Genomic DNA, 17,605 nt, shown 5'->3' on the forward strand with positions numbered 1-17,605 from the left:
ATCCCCTAGCCCAGGGCCGGATCACAGCCAGCGCCCTTTAGAGGGGAAAGGCCCTAAGTCCCGTTCCCCACCACAAACGCACTAGGACAAACAGGCTGTATATGAAAATAGAAAGGTCTATTTCAGAGCTATTCTGCCCCCTGGCGTTCAGACCGCCTTATGGGGATGGGATGCAGGGGCCGGGGCGGCAGAGAGGACTGTACAAAAGTTTCCCCCCAGATTTCAACCCCAAAGGATCTGGGAAGGAGCTCCCCAGAGCCCCATTCACATCATCCCCCATGGGAATTAAGGGGGGGCCTCGGATCCACCCCCATACCCTCCCCGCTGAATCTGGTACTCCCCCACTTAAAACCAAGTATCTTCTTTTTACCCCCATTGGAATTAAAGATGGGGGGCCACAGATTCACCCCATATTCCCTCACTGGAAAGTGGGGTCCCTTCTCCTAGTATGGGGGGGCTCTCGGTTCCCCATCTTGAAAGTAGGTTCCTCATGCTCCTGCCTCCAAAAATCCCATCCCCTGCTAAGATCAGGGTCCCACCTATGTTTCCTCCATGGCTCTTAAGGGGTGTCAAAGCCCCCCACATTCCCCAGCAGAAAGCTGAAGGGGCTATTGGGATGGGGGACTCTTCCCTTCCCCCCAGTAAAGAGGGGTCCAATTCTCCCATCTGAAGTGGGGGTTTCCCTTCTCCCACAAGTCTGGTGTCTCCTCCCTGTTACCCAACTGAATCTGGGGTGTCTCCCCCATGGCAGTGAAGGGGTTCTGCAATCTCCCCAGGAAAGCGGGGTCCCGCCCGGAAATGGGGGCCTGCTCCTCTGCCCGCCGCGTCACAGGCTGCCCAGCGCCTGCCCCACCCGCACCCTGCGCCCAGCACTGGCGCGGAAGCCAAAGCGCCGGGGCCCCTGGAAGAGGAGGACGATGGTGGAGCCCAGGTTGAACTCGCCCAGGCCAGCCCCCTTGGGGGCGGGGACTCCAGCTGGCTCCGCCCAGGCCAAGTAGCTGCAGTCATGGTAGCAGCCCTGCACGTGACGGGCACAATTGGTGCGAAGGTCCTGCCGGAGAGAAAGGGGGCCACGGTTACCACGGTGACGGGCACCCCCCGACGCCACGTCTGCTCTGGTTTGCAGGAGCCATGTGACTGTGCGCTCACCCCCCCCTCCACATGCGATCCCACCAAAGCATATGCTCACCAGGCCCCCCCACATGCAATCCTATGGGAGCACATGCTAACCGGGGGCCCCCCACGTGCAATCTCACAAGCGCCTGCACACTCACCAGGGCCCCCCCCTTGTCTGATCCCACAAATATGTGCGCGCTCACCAGGGGCTCCCCCACATGAGATTCCACAAGCACACACAGGCTCACCAGGGCCCCCCCACATGCAATCCCATGAGCCTGTGCATGCTCACCAGGACACCCCCCCCCGCAACCCCCACAAGCGCACACGCTCACCAAGGACCCCATCAGGACACCAGAGGGCTGCCCCCCTCTCCAAGGCTCCCAGCTCCCTCTGCCCCCAGCCCTACCTGGTCGCAGTAGATGCGGATGGAGCCCACGTTGGTGGCCCCCACGGCAGTCAGGGAGAAGAAGCCGTGGGCCCACTCCCCGCTCAGCACCACCCGCTCGTTGTGGCAGAACAGCCCCGGGATCCAGCGCACCACACTCGGGCTCACCGACATCAGGGACCCTGCCACGGACGGGCACGGGGCAGGGCAGGGCAGGCAGACAGATGGGAGGGAAGAGGAGACCCCAGCGTGAGTGACAACCGGGTCCATGCCCCCCGCCCCCCCAGCCTGCTCCCCCCCTCAGCTGTGCCGTACCAGGGAAGTGCCGGCGGTGCTGGATGTGCCAGTTGGTGGGCGAGTGGAAGCGGTGGTAGTCGCCCGGCGCCAGATAGATGACGCACTGATAGAGCCGATGCCCCCGGTGCCACCGTGGGGAGAGACCCCGGCCTGGGGGAGAGAGACGGACAGCAAAGGGTTAATTGGGGCCTGCCTTGGATTGGGGGAGACACACCCCACATTGGCCCTCCAGCATGGCCCCCTTGGGGCCCAGATTGGCCCCTGGGATCTATCCCAGCCACCCCCCCTGGATTGGATCCTGGGCCCAGCCCCCCACCGTCAGCCCACCCCCAACCCCTTGCTCACCCCCATCTTCCCTCCAGTCCTGGGGCCCGAGGAAGCTCTCCAGGGAGTACGTCACCCCCTTCACCTGCTCCAGGCGGCTCCTCCGCACCCGGCCCAGGTGCACGATGCAGCCGTCCGCCGGGCTGACCTGCAACCAGCCGGGACAGGATGAGAAGCGGGGATGGCCTCACAAGGGGATTCACGACGGCAGGCCAGGGCGGTCACACCTGTGGCAGCTGAGCGAAGATGGGGGAGCTCCCAATCCCCAGGGAGCAGCGCCCTGGGGAAGGCAGGGGCAGGGCTCTGGGGAGGGCCCATGCCGGCCTGTGCACAGACAGTGCAAAGCTCTCGTGAAGAGCCAGGCTGTGAAGGCACCCGGCCCGGAGCCCCGGGGAACGCGCTTGTGTCTCGCACGTGCGGGAGGCTCAAGTGCCGCGGCTGGCACGGCCATGTTGAGCGGTGGCCAACGCCAGCTCGGGGCACTGCTGGGCACACGGCAGGCGGGTAGGTCTGGGACCCTGGTGAGCCTGGCCTCAAGGAGGGACGTGCATGTGTACTGCCACTGTGGGCATCCCCACGAACCATGTCAAAGGGGTGTCTCGGGGCTGGAAGACCCATGACATGGGGCACCTGGGGGAGGGGCCAATGAGACATACCATGTTGGGGTGGGGGTGGGACATACCATAATTGTACAGGAGGGGTGGGACATACCATGCCATGGCGGAAGGAGAACAAAATGAGACCTATCATATTTTAGGGGGTGCAGGAGTGGAATGTAACCATACCGTGGAATCATAGAATCATAGAATATCAGGGTTGGAAGGGACCCCAGAAGGTCATCTAGTCCAACCCCCTGCTCAAAGCAGGACCAATTCCCAGTTAAATCATCCCAGCCAGGGCTTTGTCAAGTCTGACCTTAAAAAAACCTCTAAGGAAGGAGATTCCACCACCTCCCTAGGTAACGCATTCCAGTGTTTCACCACCCTCTTAGTGAAAAAGTTTTTCCTAATATCCAATCTAAACCTCCCCCACTGCAACTTGAGACCATTACTCCTCGTTCTGTCATCTGCTACCATTGAGAACAGTCCAGAGCCATCCTCTTTGGAACCCCCTTTCAGTAGTTGAAAGCAGCTATCAAATCCCCCTCATTCTTCTCTTCTGCAGGTTAAACAATCCCAGCTCCCTCAGCCTCTCCTCATAACTCATGTGTTCCAGTCCCCTAATCATTTTTGTTGCCCTCCGCTGGACTCTCTCCAATTTATCCACATCCTTCTTGTAGTGTGGGGCCCAAAACTGGACACAGTACTCCAGATGAGGCCTCACCAATGTCGAATAGAGGGGAACGATCACGTCCCTCGATCTGCTCGCTATGCCCCTACTTATACATCCCAAAATGCCATTGGCCTTCTTGGCAACAAGGGCACACTGCTGACTCATATCCAGCTTCTCGTCCACTGTCACCCCTAGGTCCTTTTCCGCAGAACGGCTGCCTAGCCATTCGGTCCCTAGTCTGTAGCTGTGCATTGGGTTCTTCCGTCCTAAGTGCAGGACCCTGCACTTATCCTTATTGAACCTCATCAGATTTCTTTTGGCCCAATCCTCCAATTTGTCTAGGTCCTTCTGTATCCTATCCCTCCCCTCCAGCGTATCTACCACTCCTCCCAGTTTAGTATCATCCGCAAATTTGCTGAGAGTGCAATCCACACCATCCTCCAGATCATTTATGAAGGGGAGGGGCGAGGGGACCTGCCATGACATGAGAAGGCAACGAAGGGGCCGGTGAGACATACCATGTCATGGGAGGGCAATGGGGAGGCAGGGTGGGACGTACCATGCCATGGGAGGACAATGGGAGAGACCTACTATGTCATGGGGGGGCAGGGCAAGACGTACCATGGCATGGGAGGACAATGGGGGGGCAGCATGAGACATACCATGCCATGGAAGGGCAATGGGGGACAGGGCAGGATATACCACGGCATGGAAGTGCAATGGGGGGGAAACACAGCAGGGCGTACCATGCCATGGGAGGGCAATGGAGGGCAACGAGGGATGTACCATGTCATGGGAGGGCAATGCGGGGGACAGGGCAGGACATACCATCTCATGGGGTGCGATGGGACGCACCCAGGGCTTGAGCGGGCGTCGGAAGAGCTCCCCAAGGCTGCGGTAGCTGCTCAGATCTTCCTCAGCCGCCTCGGCCATGTTGACGGAGAAGGCCCAGACGTAGAGCGCCAGCAGGGGGCGCCGCAGCCAGCGGGGCAGCGCCAGCCCAGTCAGCACCCCCCAGAGTCGCGAGAGCAGCCGGGTGGGGGCGCGACGGTACACGGCCTGCGGGGGGGGGGGAGTCAGCAGGGGGCACTCGCCCCATAGCACCCCGTATATACCCCCTCCCCCCACTCCTCCCCTCCCACCGCTTCTTCTGCCCCCCTTCTCCCCAGCTCCTCCCCCTCGCTGGCCCCTTGTCTACCCCCCACGCCCTGACCTTGCTGGTGGGCTGCAGCCCAGCATGGGTGAGGGGCTTGAGAATCTGCCAGGAGCGGAGCCGCAGGGCATGGCCAGGCATCTGGGGTAGATGGCGCCGCAGGGAGAGCCTGGGGATGGCCATCCTGGAGGGACACGTACAGCACCGCACACACACCACGGCTCACCCCTGGGGGTGAAACTGGGAGTTAGGAGATGCTCTGCACAGCCTGCCTTTGCCTGGGATGATCCCAGCCTGGGGCAGAGGGGAGTCACTGCCCCAGGCGCATCCCCCAAAGCCAGGCTGGGCCCCCCACGCCCATCAGGAGAGCAGCGCCCCGGTTCAGGGCTGCCATGGGGTCAGAGGGCACCCCCTAAGACAGAGCCAGCCCACTCCCCGAGATCACACACAGTTAGACACAGCATAACACAGACACACAGTGTCATACACACAGAGCATAACAGTGTTGTGCACAGGCAAGTGTAACACACAGAGCGTAACACACAAACAGCATCACACAGAGTACAGCAGTATAACACACACTGATACAGAGATACATAGCGAAAGTGTTGCACATACAAATGTAATACACACAGGGTGTAACACACAAAGAGAGCATAAGCCACTAACAGTGTAACACAGAAAGTGTAACCGCATCACACACAGAGCACAGTGTAACACACACACCAAGATACACAGAAAGAGTAAGAGGTGCACACACAAATTTAACACATAAACAGGGCATAACACAGTGTAACACACAGAGAGCATAACAGTATAACACAATAACAGATGTGATACACTGACAGACTAACACAAAATGCACAGTGTAATTCACACACACTGCGTGTCTGTGTGTAACACACAATGTCGCAGTGTAGCACAGTGTAACACGTCACACACACAGTGTCACATACACACAGACTATAACATAGTGTAACACAGAGAGAGATATACACACACATAACACACAGCAGCTGAGAGTGGGGTGTGACTCCCGAAAACCTTCAAACAAACACCCACCAATATACACACACACACTGATGCACAGTGGCTGGGAGAGTGACTCCTAGCCTTTGGGTCACACACACACGGAACAGGACACCCCCCACACGCAGTAATAATGTAACACACACCTGCCCTGAGTGATGCACCCTGCTATTTATACACACAGGAAACAAAACTCACACACACTCGCTGACAGCAGAACGGACAACTGGCACAGATACAACACACACATTTGACACAATGACCCACACCCTGCATCATGTACACACACACACACACACACACACTGATAGCAGGATGATGACTCTCAAGACAGCTGATATCTACTGATGTTGGTGCACACATATGCACACAAACACACCCCACAACTCAGCACAGACACACCCCCCAGCAGCCTCCTACAATATGGCACACAGAACAGTGACACACAGTCACACACACAAGGGCATGCGGAACAAGACACACACACATGTGCGCACAGTGACATACAATCACACACACAAGGGTACAGAGAATACTCCTAACACACAATCACACCCACTATAACAATAGAGGGTAACATTCACACAAACACAAAATCACACTGACAGAACACTAACACAATCACAAACACACAAACACAGAGAAAAACACTGAATGACACTAACACAAAATCACACCCACTACAAGGGTACAGAGAATGACAACACACAAATAACCACACACACACACAGGGCGAGGCCAGCCCAGACACACTCACTGGGAGCAAGGGTGTTGCTGGCCCGGATCTGTCTCTTCCTCCTCGCCAGTGCTCAGCAATGGCCATCACACAACACGTGCACAATGACTCACAAGGCTTGCACGGGGGGGCCGGGCGCTCCCTCACGGAATTGGCTCTGCACAAGCCTGTGGTCTCATCATCACCCCACACAGCAGGACCATGACATCACCGGGCCACGCACACAGGTGGGATTGCAAACAGAAGGGGCTTGAACTATGCCCCAGATATGGCTGCATCTCAGCCCAGGCCAGGCATCCCCATATAAACAGCCCTTGAACCCCACCCCAGAGGGGGCTGCGTCTCAGCACCGGGCAAGGGATCCCCATATAAACAGCCCTTGAACCCCACCCCAGAGGGGGCTGCATCTCAGCACTAAGCAAGGGATCCCCATATAAACAGTCCCCACACCCTGCACCAGAGGTGGCTGCATCTCAGTGCTGGGTGAGGGATCCCCATGTAAACAGCCCCTGCACCCCAACCTAAAGGTGGCCCCATCTCAGCTGTTCCTCCTAGCAGGGAAAAGCCCCAGGTCTATGTATATATATTAAAACTTTATTTCCAGCAGTACAGGGGTGCAGAGCACGTTGAATTCCCAGCGTCTATAACTCTGGTCCCACATGGAGCTGAATCCAATCCACATCCTTCAGTCACTGGTCCCAGTCAGCTCCCTGGGATGAGCCCACTAAGGCACTGAATGTTTTGGTCCCGTTGGGGTTGGTACCGATGCTGGGGAGGGGGGCCGGCCTACAGGACTTTCTTGTCCTTTGGGGTCCAATCCAGACGCCACTCCTCTGCTCCAAGCAGGTTCCGATCTGTGACCCAGCCCGCCGAGACTAGCCCTGCAAGAGACAGACCAGCCCAGGGCAAGGGGATGGTGTGTGTGTTTCCCCAGCAGGGGGCGCTCTCCATAAGAGAGGGGGCAGCAGGGAACACCCCAGGGCTGGAAATGCAGTGGGTGGGGGTGTCTCGCCAATCTCCCCAGGGCAGGGGCCCATGGGGAAGACCCCAGCGCTGAGAGCATGGGGGTGGGGTCTCCAGAGCACAGAGTGCTCTTCCCAGGGCACGGGGCCTGCAGGGGGTGGGACCAGGACTGGGAGTGCAAGGAGTGGGGATGTTCCCCAGCAGGGGGCGCTCTCCCCAGACAGGGGGGACACAGGGAAGGGCCGGGGCTGAGTGCAGGGGATGGGGATGTTCCCCAGCAGGAGGCGCTCTCCCAGGGGTAGGGGCACCAGGGAGCTCAGGGCTGAGTGCAGGGGGCGCTCTCTCCAGGGAGGGGCACTAGGGGTCCCTGAGGGCTGAATGCACAGACATCCCAGTTACCTGCTAGGAACCGGGGGAACAGCCTGTCCAGCAGCTGGTGAGTTTCCGTTAGTGCAGCCCACACCTCTCCGTCAGGGGCTGAAAGACAGAACAGAGCTGGCTGGGGATGAAGGATAGGTGCTGGGAAACCCGTAGTTGAGCCCCCCTCCCCGCACACAGGATCAGGCACAGGGGGTGTCTGGGCACCCCGCCCCCCTGCCCGGCACCTCACCTCCACACAGCTGCCTTTGCAGCTTCTGTACCGTCTCTCCCTCCACAGCACCCGGGGGCAGGGCCTGGCACAGCAGGGTCTCCAGCAGCAGGGCGTGGGAACAGGCCTGGATGGTGTCCACACTGCTCGCCCCATGGTGCAGGGCCACGGCCACAGTGCCTGTGGGGAGAAGGGCACAGCAGGGTGTCCCGCACCATCTCACCGCACTGCCATCCTGGACGTCTGGATCCCATTTCCCTTCCCAGTCTCTGTCTCCTACAACTGCCATCCCGGATGCCTGGGTCCCATTTCCTCTCCCAGGCTCTGCCCCCTACAGCTGCTGTTCTGGACACTTAGGTCCCATTCCCCTCCTGGTCTCTGCCTCCTATGGCTGCCATCCCGGACACCTGGGTCTCATTCCTCCTCCCGGTCCCTCCTCACCAGCTTTTCGGTTCAGAGCGATTAGATAGTTCCTCGAGTTGCCCTCGCAGGCCTGCTGGAACTCAGCTACGCTGCAGGATAGACAGAGGGAAAGAATACGCAAAGAAGGCGATGCTCACTATGAATGGAACAGACACGTTTAGCCTCTGGAACTCCCTGCCACAAGATGTTACAGGGACAAGATCCACCAAAGACACAAAGGTTTCTGTGAGCAGGAACAGCAACTAGAATAAATGTCGAGGGATGTCCCTAGAGACTTGTGCTGGCTGGGCCGAGGGGCCAATCCCTGGGGAGGGATGAGGGACAAGTTAAACCTCTGTTACTAACCTGGAGACCAGCAGGTGGAGTGGGGCGCCCAGAGTTACCCTGAGATGCCGCTGGAATTCTGTGAAGAAGTAAGGAGCAAAGAGTCTAGTCAGCTGGGTATGTGGGGGGAAGGGGACATGGGGCCTTTCCCCTCTCGGGAGCGCTGGCTCCAATCTGGCTCCAGGGTGGGGAGACTGACTGGCTGGCTGGCTCAGGGGGTCAGGGAATGAGACATGGGGCCTTTCCTCTCTCGGGGTAATTGGTCTCTGCATCTGCCCATGCTGGGGTTCTCCTCTTCCCCTCTCCCCCCGTATCCTCTTCCCCCCATGGTCACCTGGCAGCAGGGGTTCCTGCGGGTTGGCATGGGCGGGCGTGGGGACCCAGCCCTGGCACAGGAAGTGGCGCAGGGCAAGGCGCAGCCGGGCCCGGTTGAGCGTCTCCATGCAGACGGCGCGCACGGCCCGGTAGTTGGCGTAGAGGTGTAGAGCCGTGAACAGGCCATAGAGGGCGTAGGTGAGCCTGGGGGGGTGGAGGGCAGGGACAGGGATCAGAGACAGGGGCAGGCCCAGCCAGACCTAGAATCCCCCACAATCCCATGCCTACCACCACCCTTCCCATAATCACTTTTGCCTCCCACCTCCCATAATCCCCCACAATCCTTCCCACAGTCCCCTCTGACCCCCACCCCCATAACACTTGTGCTATCCCTGCCCTTGGGGTCACTCACTGGAGCCTGTCAGTGACGAGGGGGATGAGGAGGAGGCTGACGAGCAGGCCGGCTAAATTCACCAGGGTCTCCTGGGGGTCGGGGAGAGGAGTGAGTGAGGGCGTCTGCAGAGGTGGGGTACAACTCCCATCCCCATGGCATTTCCGCCCTGCTGCATTCTGGGAGAACCTGTCCCCTCTGCCCCCTGGAGCTCCCCTGCTCGCTGCACTGTGGGGTGCCCCTTAACATTGGCCACACCGCCCCAGCAGGATCCCACCTGGCTCCCGTCTTTGGCCGAAACGTCCGCCATGTTGTCCCGCCGGGCTTGGTGCATGGTGAGGGCTGCCCGGGTGGCGCCTCCGGCTACTCCCACGATGCACTGGGGCAGAAAGAGAGAGAGAGAGGAGAGGGGTTTGGGTGTGGGGTGCAGGACTCATGTCAACGAGAGTCGGGGGGAAAGACTTAAGAGAGAGCCGTATCCCATAGGAATATGTGGATCAGGGCGGTTCCACCAGAATTTCATCAGGGGGAAAAAAAGAAAACGGGAGAAAATGTTCTGACAATGTCCTGACTCTTTGTTTAGAAAATAATTTTTGCTTGGATTGTTTTTATTTCATTTTGGTATCGATGGCCATAGAATTCTCTACTGCATAGACCTCAGTATGGAGTATACGCTGTGTTATATAGTAGAAAGAGGTGAAACTAAAGCAAAATCTTTCCAACGAGCTGAAATGAACGTTTTCTGGAATTCTCCTTCGTGGAGAATATTGAAATGGTCAGGTTTTGCTCTGATGAAGAATGAGGCCAAATTTCAAAAGCACAAAATCCTTCGTGAAATGGAACTTCTGCCATCCACGCAGCTCTGACACCATCCCCTGCCCCTCTGCCAATCCTCTGCCCCACTGCCAACCCCCTACCAATCACCCCATGCCAATCCCTCCCCCTGTGCCAATCCCCCAATGCCAGCCCCTCATGCCAACCCCTCCCACCAACTCCTCACCCACATAGAATCATAGAAGATTAGGGTTGGAAGAGACCTCAGGAGGCCATCTAGTCCAACCCCCTGCTCAAAGCAGGACAAACACCAACTAAATCATCCCAGCCACGACTTTTGTCAAGCCTGACCTTAAAAACCTCTAAGGATGGAGAGTCCACCACCTCCCTAGGTAACCCATTCCAGTGCTTCACCACCCTCCTAGTGAAATAGTGTTTCCTAATATCCAACCGAGACCACCCCCACTGCAACTTGAGACCATTACTCCTTGTTCTGTCATCTGCTACCACTGAGAACAGTCTAGATCCATCCTCTTTGGAACCCCCCTTCAGGTAGTTGAAGGACGCTATCAAATCCCTGCTTACTCTTCTCTTCTGCAGACTAAATGACCCCAGTCCCCTCAGCTTCCCCTCGTAAGTCATGTGCCCCAGCCCCCTGATCATTTTTGTTGCCCTCCGCTGGATTCTCTCCAATTTGTCCACATTCTTCTTGTAGTGGGGGGGGACCAAAACTGGACGCAATACTCCAGGTGTGGCCTCACCAGTGCCGAATAGAGGGGAATAATCACTTCCCTTGATGTGCTGGCAATGCTCCTACTAATACAGACCAATATATCACACCGCCCCCTCCCCCGAACCAACCCTCTTACCCTCATGCCAACCCCCACCCCAACTCCCAATGCAAACCCCTTGCATCAATCCCCTCTCCCCACACGCCAAACCCCCTCATGCCAACCCAGTCCCTGCTACCTTGAAGAAGCCGCTGATGCAGATGATGAGAGTGAAGCATGCTGGGAAGGCAGGGGCCAAGATCTCCATGAAGATGGCCAGGTCATTGAGCCCATCTGCGAAGAGCCTGAAGGGCACAAGGGGTAAGAGTGGTGGGGCATGGCAGGGTTAGAGGTCACATGTCACCCAATGGGGTTCAGAGGACACTGGGCACTAAACAGGGGTCAGAGGTTCAGGATTGCCTGCTGATGGTCAGGAGTGAAGGGTAAGAGGTCATGGGGGAGGTCAGAGGGCACTCAACGGGGTACGAGGTTGAGAATTGCACCATGAGATTCAAAGAGTGAAGATCACCTATGGGTCGAGGTCAAACGTCAAGTATTGCTCAACAAATGTCAAAAGTTGAGGTTGGCTCAATGGGGGTCAGAGGGCAAAGGTCACACAGTGCAGTCACAAGGCAAATGTTGCCCAATGGACAGTCAGAAGGTGAAGATCACACAATGGGGACTCAGACGACAAATGCCCAATGAGAGATCAGAGTGTGAGGGTCACCTGAGAGGCTCAGAGGGGAGGATCGTCCAATCACATGCAGAGGGCAAGACCAACACATTTAAGGTTCAGAGGTCAAAGATCATGTAATAGTCAGCAAGCGGGGATCCGCCACTGGGATATCAGGATGAGGGGCATCCCAGGGTGTTGGGGTGAAGGGCGCCCCAGCGATGAGGGGTTGGGGGAGGGATGTCCTGGGAAAACGGGGGGGCGGGTCCTTTCCTCACTCACCTCCACTGCTTGGCGTCACAGTCCAGTTTGCTCCTGGGGGAGAGAGAGAGAAGAGGTCATGAGGAGAGATAACCCTACCACCACTGGTGACCCAGAAACCGCCCCCTCCACAGGGTGTACCACTCACCCTTTCATCCAGGCAAAAAGGATCCGGCCAAGCATCCCCGTCCCATCTGCAGGGGAGACAGAGAGGGCTGTCAGGGGGAGTGAAGGAAATGGCAGATCCCGCAGGGTGAATGGGGGGTTCAGGGGACTCTGGGGGGGCAGTATTGGGATTAGTGGGAGGGAGTGGGCGATGTCCCAGGCCGGCATGCATCAAGGAGGGGAACCCAGGTATGGGGGAGTCCCAGGACAGCATGGATTCACCAATTCATTGATTCCAAGGCCAGAAGGGACCATTACGATAATCTCATTTGACCTCCTGGATAACACAGGCCAGAGACCTACCCCAGGGTAATTCCTAGAACGGAGCTTGTAGAAAAACATATCAAATTAATTTTAAAATGGTCACTGATGGAGAATCCACCACAACCCTGGATAAATTGTTCCAATGGTTAATTCCTCCCACGGTGAAACATTTACCCTTATTTCCAGTCTAAATTTGTCTAGCTTCAACTTCCAGCCATTAGATCCTGTTAAACCTCCCTCTCCTAGATTGAAGAGCCCACTATTAAATATTTGTTCCCCACGTAGGTACTTACTGACTGTGATCAAGTCATCCCATAACCTTTTCTTTGTTACGCTAAAGAGATTGAGCTGTCACTATAAGTCAGGTTTTCTAATCCTTTAATCATTCTCACGGCTCTTCTCTGACCCTCTCAACATCCTTCTGCAATTAAGGATGTAACAACATCCTTCTGGAATTGTAGGTTCCAGCACTGAACACAGTTGCAGACACACCAGGGATAAATACAGGGGTAGAATAACCTCTCTGCTCCGACTCAAGATCCCCATTTATGCATTCCAGGACCGCCTGACTTCTTTTGGCCACAGCTTCACACTGGGGTCTCCCGTTCAGCTGATTATCCACCAGGACCTCCAAATCTTTTTCAGAGTCCCTGTCTCCCAGGACAGAGTCCCCCCATCCTGTAAGTCTGGCCCACGCTCTTTGGTTCCTATACCTATATATTTAGCCGTATCCAAACACATATTGTTCACCTGAGCCCAGCTCAAGTGATCGCTCTGTATCAGTGACCTGTCCGCTTCGTTATTTCCCACTCCCCAGACTTTTTGTGTCATCAGCGATGATTTTATGTTTTCTGGCACGTCATCAATGCAAATGTTAAACAGCAAAGGGCCAGCTCTGCGGGACCCCACTAGTAACACACCCACTTGGTGGGGATTCCCCGTTCACAGGCACATTTTGATACCTATCCGTTAGCCAGTTTTCAATCCATTTGATGTGGACCGTGTTCATTTTACATCATTCTAGTTTTTTTAATCAAAATGTGGTGCAGTACCAAGTGAAAAGCCTTACAGAAGTCTAAGTATATTACAACAGTGTGACCTTTTTCAAACTTGTAATCTTACCCAAAACAAAGTTAGTCTGACAGGCCCTATTTTCCATAAATCCATATGGACTGCCATTAATGATATTATCCTCCTTTAATTCTTCCTTAATAGAGTCCCGTATCAGCTGATCCATTTTCTTTGCTGGGATCAAGGTCAGGCTGATGGGCCTATAATTACCCAGATCATCCTGTTTACCCTTTTTAAATGTTGGCACATTAGCTGTCTTCCAGTCTTCTGGGACTTCCCCAGTGCTCCAAGACTTATTGAAAATCAACATTAAAAGTCCAGGAAGCTCCTACTCCAGCTCTTTTAAAACTCTTGGATGCAAGTTATCTGGACCTGCTGATTTTAAAATGTCTAACTTAAGTAGCTGCTGTTTAACATTCTTCAGAGATACTAGTGGAATGGAAAAAGTGTTATTCTATTATATGACAGCATCATTTGTTTTTGCCCTAAATACAGAACAAAAACAGTTATTGAACACTCCTGCCTTTTCTGCATTATTATTGTTAATTCGACAATTTCCATCTAGTCATGGACCAATATCACTGTCAGGATTCTTTTTGTTCCTAATGTGCTTAAAAACTTCCCTTGTTACTGTCCTTAACTCTGCTGGCCACAGATTTCTCCTTGTGTCTCTTTGCTTCCTTTATCAGTTTACTGAAACTCCTAGCTTCTGATTTATAATAATTACTATGAGGTTTCCCCTTTCTTCTATTCATTACATGTTATTTTTATATTTTTGAAGATGCCGTCACTTCCCCACCAAACCAGGTCAGTTTTTTAACCAGTACGGCCTTCTTCTGGTGGGATCAGAGATAGGGATTTGTGGAGTGGGTGTCTCCAGGATGATTCAGGGAGTGTGTCTCACCTTTGAGTATCCAGGTGACAGTGGCTGCAGCAACAGTCGAGGTCTGGTCCCCCACGCCCACCCCCTTTAGCACAGCCTGCGTGGCCAGCGCCCCCGTGATGCTGCTGGCAAAGGCCTGGGAGGAACAGGGAAGGCTGTTACTACTGGGGCAGCCCCTGGAGGGGCAAGTACCCTGACAAACCCCTCCACACCTCTGGCTTCCCAGTGCCCGCCATTACCCCCATCACACCCTTCTGCCCTCAGCCAGTCCCCCGCATGCTCTAGTACTATAAAGAGGGGGACTGGGCCACACCCCACTGCACTCTGACCCCCAAAACCCACTGCTAATCAGCAGGGGTCCCCCAATACCTCCAGGGCTGGGGCTGGGTTCCCTTGCCCCCCCAGTGCCCTCTTCCCCCAGGACTGGGTCCCCTTGACTCCAAGTGCACCCCCAATCCCCCAGGTCAGGGGCTAGGTCCCCTCCTCCCCCAGAGCTGGGGTGGGTCTCCCCCTCTCCACCACCTCACCTGCACGGTGTCCCATATCTGGTAGGGCAGGTAGTCCTCGCTCACACTCTCGGGGTACCCCTGAGGCAGAAACACGGACTGCAGCGGAGAAAAGTGGGGGCCAAGGGTGAGCAGAACAGCGACCTTCCCCTGGGAATCAGAGACCACACGTCCCACCCTACATCTCCACCTGGTCAACAGCATGTCCTGCCCACCCCCCACAAATTCTCCAACACCCACCCCCCGTAAACTCCTCCAAGCTCCCCAATCGCCCTTCCCCTCATCTCTCACCCTCAGCTCGCTTTCATAACCTCCAACCCCCCCACACTCAGATCGAGCCTGGCTAAACCCCCTTCCCAACCTGTGCCCCCCACCCTGATCCCTCTGACTTCTGAACCCCTCCTCCCCTGCCCACCTCTGAATTACCCGTCAGCCCTCCTGGCTCCCCCCCAACTCCCCACCTTTGCCCTCTGACCCCCACCCCTCGTCTCACCATGAAGATCTCCTTTAGCGAGCGCCATCCCACACGCCCTGGCTCATCCCCCACACAGCTTAGGCGCCCGTCAGGTGACGGCAGGTAGCACCGGGCACCACGGGAGCCGTACTGCTCCGTGCAGAGCGGCTGCACCCCCAGGCTGGGCATGGCCGGAGCGGGTCTGTGGGGAGAAGACATTAGACAGAGCAAGGAGGAGTCCATGGGTACGAGAAGAGAACACAACCCACTGACTGCATACACACACACACAATGTCACAAGTATACAGTGTAACGCAGAGACTGCCGCCGGGCAATGGTACACTCTGTCTGTGCACGCTGCCTGTGCGTTACACGCCGTGGGTATGTTGAGGTGTGCGGGCGCAATCTGAATGCAGCCTGTGTCTGCGGTGAGTGTGTTACACTCTGTGTGCGCATTAGTGCATGTGTGCAGTCTGTGTTAAGCGGGGTGTGAGAGTGTGGTGTGCGTGCTACACATTTGGTGTGCGTGCATGTTACACTGCATGTGTGTTATACGGTGTGTATATGTGGGGGCGTGGGGGCATGTTACACTCTGTACATGTGCGCAGTGTGTATTACATGCTGTGTGTAGGTCTATTGCACTCTGTGTGCATGTGTGTTACACTCTGTGTGCACCTGTTACACACTCTCTGTGTGTGTTCCACTGTGTTACATGCTCTGTGTGCGCATTACACTGTGTGTCCGTGTGTTACTCTGTGTGTTACACGCTCTGTGCACATGTGTGGGTGTTACACTGTGCGTGTGTTGCACGCTCTGAGTGTGCGCACACGTCTGGGTGTTACACTGTGCGTGTGTTACACGCTCTGAGTGTGCGCACACGTCTGGGTGTTACACTGTGCGTGTGTTACACGCTCTGAGTGTGCGCACACGTCTGGGTGTTACACTGTGTGTGTGTTACACGCTCTGAGTGTGCGCACACGTCTGGGTGTTACACTGTGCGTGTGTTGCACGCTCTGAGTGTGCGCACACGTCTGGGTGTTACGCTGTGTGTGTTACACGCTCTGAGTGTGCGCACACGTCTGGGTGTTACGCTGTGTGTGTTACACGCTCTGAGTGTGCGCACACGTCTGGGTGTTTCGCTGTGTGTGTGTTACACACTCTGAGTGTGCGCACACGTCTGGGTGTTACACTGTGTGTGTGTTGCACGCTCTGAGTGTGCGCACACGTCTGGGTGTTACACTGTGTGTGTGTTACATGCCTTGTGTTTCTGCACGCGTGTTACACGCTGTGTGTGTGTGCATGTCGGTGTTACACACGCAGTGTAGCTGCCTGCACACACAGAGCTATAAATACGCTGTGGGTGTAATGGGGGGGAGTTAGTGAGTTACACTGACCCGCCCCTCCCGGCGCAGGCTGCACCCCCGGGGCAGGAGCGAGGCGCCCCGCAGGCCCGGTGTCCGGCGCTGCCCGGGGGACACGTTGGCGGGGGGAGGGGCCCGGGAAGCGCCCCTCCCCCCAGGCCGGGACACACCCCGGGGCCCCGGCTGCCCGCACTTACCTGGGCAGGGGGCGCGGGAGCAGCGGGGACCCGAGTCTGGCCGGTGCAGCGGACTCCAGGCAGTGGGGTTCTAGAGCGCCCCCACCCCCGCGCGGGGCATTGTGGGAGGTGTAGTTCCTCGCGCACGGCATTCTGGGGGGTGTAGTCCCTGTCGGAGAGCCTGGAGGGCGGAGGAGGCCATGTAGGGGGATAGAGCGAGATGGGGGGTTATGAGGTTGGGGCTGGGAGGAGCTATGAGGATAGAGAGATACGGGGGGGTGTTTGTGAGGATGAGGGTATATGGGGGGGCTAGAGAGATGGGGGTTGTATGGGGCTGGGAGGGGCTATGAGGATAGAGAGTTACGGGGTGTATAGGGTTGGGGGTATGAGAGTATATGGGGGGCTAGAGAGATGGGGGTTGTATGGGGCTGGGAGGGGCTATGAGGATAGAGAGATATGGGGGGTGTATAGGGTTGGGGGTATGAGGATGAGGGTATATGGGGGGCTAGAGAGATGGGGGTTGTATGGGGCTGGGAGGGGCTATGAGGATAGAGAGTTACGGGGTGTATAGGGTTGGGGGTATGAGAGTATATGGGGGGCTAGAGAGATGGGGGTTGTATGGGGCTGGGAGGGGCTATGAGGATAGAGAGATATGGGGGGTGTATAGGGTTGGGGGTATGAGGATGAGGGTATATGGGGGGCTAGAGAGATGGGGGTTGTATGGGGCTGGGAGGGGCTATGAGGATAGAGAGTTACGGGGTGTATAGGGTTGGGGGTATGAGGGTATATGGGGGGCTAGAGAGATGGGGGTTGTATGGGGCTGGGAGGGGCTATGAGGATAGAGAGATACGGGGGGTGTATAGGGTTGGGGGTATGAGGATGAGGGTATATGGGGGACTAGAGAGATGGGGGTTGTATGGGGCTGGG

General features: G+C 56.3%; 2 protein-coding genes across 2 annotated transcripts; both read right to left on the reverse strand.

Moving 5' to 3' along the window:
- Positions 1 to 121: 121 nt before the first annotated feature.
- LOC311521964 (phosphatidylserine decarboxylase proenzyme, mitochondrial-like) lies at positions 122 to 7,196 on the reverse strand. The gene is made up of 7 exons (XM_084630721.1): positions 7,079 to 7,196; positions 4,611 to 4,778; positions 4,226 to 4,456; positions 2,147 to 2,273; positions 1,820 to 1,951; positions 1,526 to 1,686; positions 122 to 1,051 (listed from the first exon to the last, which is right to left on the reverse strand). The coding sequence occupies exons 2-7, from the start codon at positions 4,731 to 4,733 to the stop codon at positions 827 to 829; spliced, it is 999 nt and encodes a 332-aa protein (XP_084486847.1). The 5' UTR covers positions 4,734 to 4,778; positions 7,079 to 7,196; the 3' UTR covers positions 122 to 826.
- RUSF1 (RUS family member 1) lies at positions 6,888 to 16,796 on the reverse strand. The gene is made up of 15 exons (XM_084630720.1): positions 16,700 to 16,796; positions 15,181 to 15,343; positions 14,709 to 14,786; positions 14,203 to 14,317; positions 11,947 to 11,992; positions 11,820 to 11,852; positions 11,064 to 11,169; positions 9,598 to 9,699; positions 9,342 to 9,412; positions 8,949 to 9,133; positions 8,636 to 8,693; positions 8,309 to 8,379; positions 7,889 to 8,047; positions 7,678 to 7,755; positions 6,888 to 7,196 (listed from the first exon to the last, which is right to left on the reverse strand). The coding sequence occupies exons 2-15, from the start codon at positions 15,328 to 15,330 to the stop codon at positions 7,102 to 7,104; spliced, it is 1,347 nt and encodes a 448-aa protein (XP_084486846.1). The 5' UTR covers positions 15,331 to 15,343; positions 16,700 to 16,796; the 3' UTR covers positions 6,888 to 7,101.
- Between the last annotated feature and the right edge of the window lie 809 nt (positions 16,797 to 17,605).

This window comes from Lepidochelys olivacea, assembly GCF_965140295.1.
Source record: "Lepidochelys olivacea isolate rLepOli2 genome assembly, chromosome: 6".
Lineage (NCBI taxonomy): Eukaryota > Metazoa > Chordata > Testudines > Cheloniidae > Lepidochelys > Lepidochelys olivacea.

Bases quoted from the DNA above. Each gene is read 5' to 3' on its own strand.
- LOC311521964 (XM_084630721.1), bottom strand. From the start codon at position 4,733: ATGGCCATCCCCAGGCTCTCCCTGCGGCGCCATCTACCCCAGATGCCT. The intron at 4,457-4,610 runs GTCAGGGCGTGG...CCCCCCCCGCAG, and splicing joins GGCTGCAGCCCACCAGCAAG to GCCGTGTACCGTCGCGCCCC. The intron at 1,052-1,525 runs GTAGGGCTGGGG...TCTCTCCGGCAG, and splicing joins TCCGCATCTACTGCGACCAG to GACCTTCGCACCAATTGTGC.
- RUSF1 (XM_084630720.1), bottom strand. From the start codon at position 15,330: ATGCCCAGCCTGGGGGTGCAGCCGCTCTGCACGGAGCAGTACGGCTCC. The intron at 11,993-14,202 runs GTGAGACACACT...TCTCCCCTGCAG, and splicing joins TGTCACCTGGATACTCAAAG to ATGGGACGGGGATGCTTGGC. The intron at 11,170-11,819 runs GTGAGTGAGGAA...TGTGCCCTTCAG, and splicing joins TGTGACGCCAAGCAGTGGAG to GCTCTTCGCAGATGGGCTCA.